Source organism: Otolemur garnettii, unplaced genomic scaffold (genome assembly GCF_000181295.1).
Source record: "Otolemur garnettii isolate 467f Iridium unplaced genomic scaffold, OtoGar3 scaffold00066, whole genome shotgun sequence".
Lineage (NCBI taxonomy): Eukaryota > Metazoa > Chordata > Mammalia > Primates > Galagidae > Otolemur > Otolemur garnettii.
The window spans coordinates 3,968,331-3,975,895 of record NW_003852461.1 but is presented as its reverse complement, the minus strand read 5'-3'; the positions used below and the strand labels follow the sequence as shown (position 1 = coordinate 3,975,895).

The 7,565-nt window shown below is 49.9% G+C and overlaps 1 protein-coding gene across 1 annotated transcript in view; it reads left to right on the top strand.

The window, feature by feature from the left end:
• The window catches only part of DAB1 (DAB1, reelin adaptor protein), a 303,539-nt gene that overhangs the window by 294,669 nt on the left and 1,305 nt on the right, over positions 1-7,565 (top strand). The window contains exons 11-12 of the mRNA XM_023515099.1: positions 4,090-4,638; positions 5,612-5,646. Of these exons, the coding sequence (XP_023370867.1) occupies positions 4,090-4,638; positions 5,612-5,646 (584 nt within the window). The remainder of the gene's footprint in view (positions 1-4,089; positions 4,639-5,611; positions 5,647-7,565) is intronic.

Below are 7,565 nucleotides of genomic sequence, written 5' to 3'. Positions count from 1 at the left end.
TGGATTTGAACCTGCCACCTTAGGTGTATGTGGCTGGCGCCTTAGCCACTTGAGCCACAGGCACCAAGCCGACATTTATACTCTTAACAGATTTGACACATACCCTTGCATTATGCACAGTAGGTGAGGTCCCACCAGTTACCTCCCTCCAGTAGGGCTCCCCCCTCCCGTCCCCTCCCTTCCCCTCCTCTTCCATCCTTCACCCTGGGATCCTGGGTTATGGTTGTATTTCATCATTCGTATGAAAGTCAGTGGGCCATTTCCAGCAGCGTCTGGCAGTGTAGAGGTGTTTCCCGCACAGTTCCTCCATAGCCCTGGCTCTGCTGTTCACACTCTGAGCGGCCGTGACAGTCTTCCCCTCATGCAGCTGCAATTTCTTGTATACAAATTAAGGGAGAGAAATCATGGCTGCCCCAGGGGCATGTTGCAAAGATCAACTTTACAAAAATGTAAGCTCCATTAGGGCAGAGGTTTTTTTTGTTTGTTTTTTTACTGTCTTGTTCTTTGCAGCAGCTGCAGAGGCTAAAGCAGTGACTGACACCTGGTAGGGATGTTTTTGGATCAGTCAATCCAGTGAGAGATGGTCTAGGCAAGCGGCGTCAAACAAGTTTCTATAAATGTCGGCAGAGTCCTTCAGGTTTTCAGCGCTTTTCTTACATTTGTGTCTGCTTTTTTTTTTCTTTTTTCAAATAAGAGGGGTATCCCCAGGTGCCAGCATCTGGTTGTAAATGACAATTTTCATCATTTTTTAAAAAGTCTGAACTGCCAGGTAGCAGTGCAGGTGTCCCTTTCACGTCGCAGCCAGGGGAGTCGCGGCTGATCTGAACTCCATGGCGGGAACAGCTGCCCCATGGCAGCTCCTCCTCCCACTGTCCAACCTTAACAGCAAACAGTTAATGAGCTGCTCCATAGCTGCAGTGGCAGCCACCAGGTGGCCCCGTGTGTCCATTGCAACCGCAGTCCTGTCAGTAAGGTGCCCCGTCAGGTGTGTGTGGGCCACTTGGGCAGAGAGCCTTTGCTCCTGGCTCAGGAGAGCCCAGGCTGTGGAACAGCGAGAGAGACCTGCAAGCTCTCAAACATCAGTCCCAATTACCCATGCCGCTTTCTCTTCCTTTGGAATATTGTCGTTTGGTCTGGAGCAGATGGCATGGAGCCAAAGAGACCTGCTAACAGCTCTCTCCAGAAAAGTGCGCACAGCCCATCTGTTAGTTCCTTGTAAAAAATAATAATAATAAAGATGGGAGGAGAAGACAACCTGCCAGCAACAGCACAGTCACCAGAGGTCACAGCACTGGGGGGTCCCGCGGTTTCAGCGACTCTTCGAGACTAGAAGAGTGCAGTGAAGGCCTTGGTCCCTCTGACTTGTTCACCTTGGCCTCGGGCCTTTCCCCAGACCCAGCCGTGTAAGGAGCTGCTGGTGTGCACCCCAGTGTGAGGCAGAGAGAGAGAAAATGAAGGGTTCTTGTCAGCAGGTGGCTTGTAATCTCATGAGAGAAGACACAGTACCAGGCAATTCCAACTCCATGAGACAGGTGTTGGGCTAGAGTGAGCACTGGGGACCCCGAGAGCCCAGGGAAGGACCAACAGCCCACAGGGCAGGGAAGGTTCTCAGCAGAGGCGATGGTGGACCGAGTCCCAAAGGGCAGCTAAGGGCCATCCACGTGAAGAAGTGGGGGGTGACTTTCCAGGCAGATGGAAAGCCTCTACAAGGGTTGGCAGGTTCACTGTTGTTTGCCTGTGAGGGACCGACTGAGGACAGTGATGGGGAGGCAGGAGGGGGCTGTCTTCCAAGAGCAGGTGAGCCAAACAGAGGTATCCAAGCCTAACCCCCAAGATGAAGAAACACCACATTTGATTTTCGAAAAGTCCCCAGTAGCAATAAGGAGGGTGGACAGGCTGGCGGAGAGTGGAGCCAGTGGATGTCAGGCTGCGCTGGTTGAAAGATCCGTGGATAGGCGTCCACCTGTCAGGCTCAGGCCCCCTGCTTGTCACAGATAATTGCTGTGTTTCCTGTAATATATTGAAATGAAATGCCTAAGTGACATGGGCTTCCGACGGAATGTTTCAAAATTTAACTGAGCCATGTTAATGTCAATCAGAAAATAAGGGGAACAGAGCTGCAGAATTCTCCACCTGTTGGTAGATTTATCAGGTTGTCCTGTGACAGGCAAGGCAAGGTCAGCAAGTTTCAGGTATGACGCGTCAGCTCCGCTCCTCTTCCCACCTCTGTCATCGGAGCAGGTGGACTAAATGTCTGACAAGACACCCTCTATTTTGTTTGTTGATGTGGCTGCCCCATGCCACAAGTCCCCTCAGCAAGTGTGTCCTGTCTGTGCCCCTCCTGAACCTCCCCTCAGGGTAGTCGGGCATGGGGGACAGTCTGCAGACCTTGTACGGAGATGGCCCGGTCCTGGATGTTGGCTCGAGCCTTCATCTTCATCACTTGGTTGAAGGCAAGCAGGTCTGTGACTGCACCCTGGAGAGAAGCACCCTCCACCCCATTTTCTGGGCTCACCAAAGTCACTGAGATGACCCGTGATGGGATCAGTGCCCTGACATTGACCCGTCACCCCTTTGAAAGTTGCTAGGATACTCTGCGTCCATTCCTCCTTTCTCCCTGGTCTCACCACACTGCACCTGCAAGTTCCTACTCACAGCTGTGCAGATGCTTGTTTTGTGAGGCTGGGCAAAGCTGGCTCCCTGTTCTCTCCTCTGTCTGGTCTGGTAACTTCTCTCGGGGCATATGTGAGCAGTCAGTGTTCCCCACTGCAGCACCTGGGAGTTCCCTGCAGGCCTGCAGCCTGCTGAAACATTCCGTGCCAGGCAAGATCCATCAACTGTGCAAAGATCAGAAACTGGCCTTGGCGATCTGGGTGAGGCAGAGTGTGGCACAAAGGAAAGAACCTGGCTGTGGGGCAGACAACCTCAGGTGGGCCCTGATCCTGCCTCGTGTAACCTGTGTGACCCTGAGCAGGTGGCCTTTTTTCTCTGAATACCAGTTTAGTCTCCCTGAAATGGAGATAATAATATGTACCCTGCAGGGATTTTGTGAAGCTGTAAAACACCCAGTAGTGTACCTGGCCTGCTGGCGGCATTTAACAATTGGAATAATTATTTACTGTACCAAGAGTCACTTGTGCTCCTGTTAAAATGTAACTATCTCACCTGTAAAAGGATGAAACGGTAAACGCTCTCACAGTGGTGCATGTAAGTTTTGTACTGCCCAACCTGGGCCACCACATGGGCTGCCTCTGACTGGACAATGACCTTCATTTTCTTAAATTCTCTAAAATTAGAATAACGACAACACAGGAGTGATACATCAGGAAACCCCTAGCTACTGTGAATTACACGTCCAGGATGTACTGAGCAAGGCCTTAAGTACTTGTGGCTCTGTCTGGTGCAAAGCGTACTGGTGGCAGCATTCACTGAATGTTCGCTCTGTGTCACATACAGTGCTCTGCACTTTAAATACCTAATCTCCATTAACCTGCAAACCAACCCAATGAGAGGGAAGGTATTAGTTTATGCCCCTTTTACAATAGAGCCTTAGGGAGGTTGGGATCTCCCCAAATCATGTAGCCAAGCAGCAGCAGTTGGAATTTTAACCCCGACCTCCAACACCCCCACGTTGGGATTCTTATTCACTCTGCCCCCTGGCTCGGTGCTGGGGAGGAGGCTGCCCTCGCCCGGCTTCACAGCAGAGCGGCTGACTCTCAGAGCCCCTGAGTGCATCAAGTCGGGGGCAGAGTGAAGCCAGGCCCGCCTGCCGCAGGGTCTGCGCCCTTTCCCCGAGACACACGGCTCCGGAGGCTGTGAGATCTTCAGAAACCTTCTCCTTATTATCCACCAGCTGTCTGCACGGCTTGCTGCTCCCTGGCCTTCTAATTTCTTACAGATCCTTTCCTTAGAGACGTTTTCCCTGGCCATTTCCCACGAGAGCAGGGACTTTGGTCTTACTCATCTTGGCATCCCCAGGGCCCAGCACATACCCTGCCACCTAACAGGTGCTCTAGACAGTGTTGTCAATGACTCGAATCCTGACTCCTTCTCTTCAGGACACCTGACCCTCCTCTCTCGCCCTCACAGGTTACGTTGCAATGGGCGCCGTCCTCCCATCCTTCTGGGGCCAGCAGTCCCTGGTGCAACCGCAGATGGCCATGGGTGCTCAGCCACCAGTCGCTCAGGTGATGCCGGGGGCTCAGCCCATCGCATGGGGCCAGCCGGGTCTCTTTCCTGCCACTCAGCAGCCCTGGCCAACTGTGGCCGGGCAGTTTCCGCCAGCCGCCTTCATGCCCACACAAACTGTTATGCCTTTGCCAGCTGCCATGTTCCAAGGTCCCCTCACCCCCCTCGCCACCGTCCCAGGCACGAGTGACTCCGCCAGGTCAAGTCCACAGACCGACAAGCCCAGGCAGAAAATGGGGAAAGAAATGTTTAAAGATTTCCAGATGGCCCAGCCTCCGCCCGTGCCCTCCCGCAAACCCGACCAGCCCTCCCTCACCTGTACCTCAGAGGCCTTCTCCAGTTACTTCAGCAAAGTCGGGGTGGCACAGGATACAGACGACTGTGATGACTTTGACATCTCCCAGTTGAACTTGACCCCTGTGACGTCTACCACGCCGTCGACCAACTCACGTGAGTGCCCCTCGCTGAGGCATCAAACCCGGGGAGCGTGATGCTTTGCTTCTGGAGATGGGGTTTCCGGGGGGAGAACCCCGTCTCAGTCCCATGCTTCAGGCCTCTGGGTTTAAATCACTGCTATTACTGATAATAAGCGCCAAATCGTAGGCTGTTATCCATACCCTGTTCACAGGCTCTGTGTTTATCTTCAGACTCATGACAATGCTTATGACAAGTTTCATTAGACCTGTTTGACAGAGAATGAAAGTGAAGTTCAAAGACAATAGACAAGGAGGTAGAACGGAGTATAAGCCTGGGTTGTCCCACCACGGCAGTCTGCCTCGTGATTTTGTTAGTTTGCTCATGCATTGATTTTTATATGTGTGTCCCAGCTCATGACGCACGGATTTGGGTCTGGTTTATTAAAGTACAAAGGTATGGTGAATTTAAAAAAAAAAATGTATGAACAAGGTTTACAAATTAGAATAGGAAATTAAGAGCCTGAAAAAACAGAGGGGCCATAAGAGCCTGAAAAAACAGCAGCCGTAAGGTCCTATACAGCGGTTGCAAGTGAAACCAGATTGTAGCTCAAAGCTTCTGGTAACTAAAGAGAAAAGAAGGAGGGTGTAGCAGAAATGTCTAGGCTCAGAACGTGGAGATCAGCTGTCTTATTACTTTTGTACCTTTGGGCAAGTCACTTTATTTCTGTAAGCCTCCAATGCCTCATCTGAGGATGTGGGTTATTAAAAGGATTCAGTGCTGTAGGTACTAAAAGTAATATAACATCACACAATGTGAAGAGTGGTTACCCTCATGAGTATCACGTGTCCGGTGGGTTTGTGCAGAGACTTGGGCCAGGGTCCTGGTGCTGGCTACCCCACTGCAAGCCGTGTGTTTGGACACGCGTGTAACTTCTCTGAGGCTCAGTTTGTCAGCAGTAGAATAAGGGAACTGGCTTAGACGCACAGTCACTTCTTTTTCCTTCCAGCTCCCAGTGATTCCGCCCCAGCTCGCTCGTCTCCTGCAAACATCTAGAAAACACTGGGTGTGCAGCCGAGTCAGAACCCAGGTACACATGAACACACGTAGGCTTGTTGGACACCATGCAGGGACCGTGTCCAGGGGACTCAGCCTGAGCCTTGACAGTTGATAAGAGGAAAGAAAGAGCTCACGGGACAATGAGTTTAGCGGTTTCATTACCATCACAGATGTCATGGGCCACTGCATGGCCAATTCTGTGAATTGTCAAAAAAAAAAAAAAATCTAATGTAAATACAATTAGATGGTGTCATTTCAGCCAGATTTGGAATGCTATTCTGAAAGGGAGTGCCTCGTGATTGTATAAACAACCTGCTTGCACTCAGCCCATGTGGTCTACACGGTAGGGAGGGTTTCGTGAAGAATAATGAATAAAAATCGGAATGCTAAAGAAAGAACAGCCGTGCACAGATCAGTATGGTTTAAAAGCAAACATCTCTCTCTCAAAGAACTTATGTGGCAGCTACAAATAAAACAGAAAAGTTTAAGTTCCATGAGGACAGGGGATGCGCCATCTTCATCTCTCCACTTCTCCTAGTGTTGGCAGAGGGCCTGGGGACAAGGGGCCTTTGGGAATAGTCGTTGAGAATGAACTTACAAAACAGGTCCTTTCGATACCACTGTGCCCTAGGTCAGGATTTCACAACCTCGGCACTGTGGGCGTTTGGTGCCAGATTATTCTTTGCCATGAGGATGTCTTGTGCACTGCAGGACATTGGGGAGCAACCCTGGCCCCTCTACTCACTAGGGGGGAGTAATATCCACACACACACACACACCCCCACCCCCCACCCCCGCCTTTAGCCACCGAGAATAGAAAATGACTCCAGGCATTGCCAGATGTGCCCGAGGGGTGATATCGCTCCAGACTGAGAACCCCTGCTTTAGACAACAGACCCCATGAAGACTTCTCAAGGTGAAGACAGTTACATAAATAAATTTCTGGTTATGCTTCCCCTTGGTCTGGCTGGAGAAGGTTGAGTGGTATACCTGTCAGCATTAGAGCTCAGACTGGCTTCTCCGCCTTTGGTAAGCAGTAAACCACTTCACACACAAGTCAGGATCCAATTAAGCTAATATGTATGTGACATTTACTACCCATCAGGTGTTTTCATATGGCTTTAAACCCCCAATAACTAGTTTGTTCCATAATCATCTCATGACACAAAACAGACTTCATTTCAAATTTTAAAAAGAAAGTTGAATGTTTTATTTTAAATAAAATGAGCAAACCCAGCTTTATATTCTCTTATCCATCGATAGCCCCAATAGAAATGTTTTGAGTGGAAAATCAATTGCACCAAAAATAAACCTCAAACAGAACAGCCAAGCTGGTCTGGACAGTGTCAGACAGATGCAGGTTAAATGACAGTGCTGGTGTCTCATGGCTGTGCCAACCCTTAGCAAGTCGCCCCACCTCTCTGAGCAATGTAGTGTCTTCATCTGGGGAAAAAAAAGAGAAAAGGGTGTTTGTATTAGGGAGTTTTTATCAACAAAAAGTACCTAGCACAGGGTCTGACTCTTCAGCGCATGATATACAATAAATGAGGAAATAGCATCATTGTTGTAAATAGTTCACTGGGGTGAAAAGTACACCCTAAGTCTTACAATCTATCTGATTTCTAAGTTCTGGAGCATTACAACAGGGAGACCTCATCAAGGGCATCGGAAATCAGCTACTAAACCACATCTTGCCACCTCTCTTACATGGTGCTGAGCCAATGACTGGCATTTTTAATGCCAGATTAGAAATTAATGGAAGAGTAGTGTCAAATGGCCCGTGTGTTCTAAACTTCTGGAACAAAGGGGAGTAAGTGGGGGAGGCAGCCAGCTTCATACCAGCTGTGAAGTTGCCATCAGGAGTGTCTGTTTTTCTGGATCGTGGAGACACTTTCTATTTAACA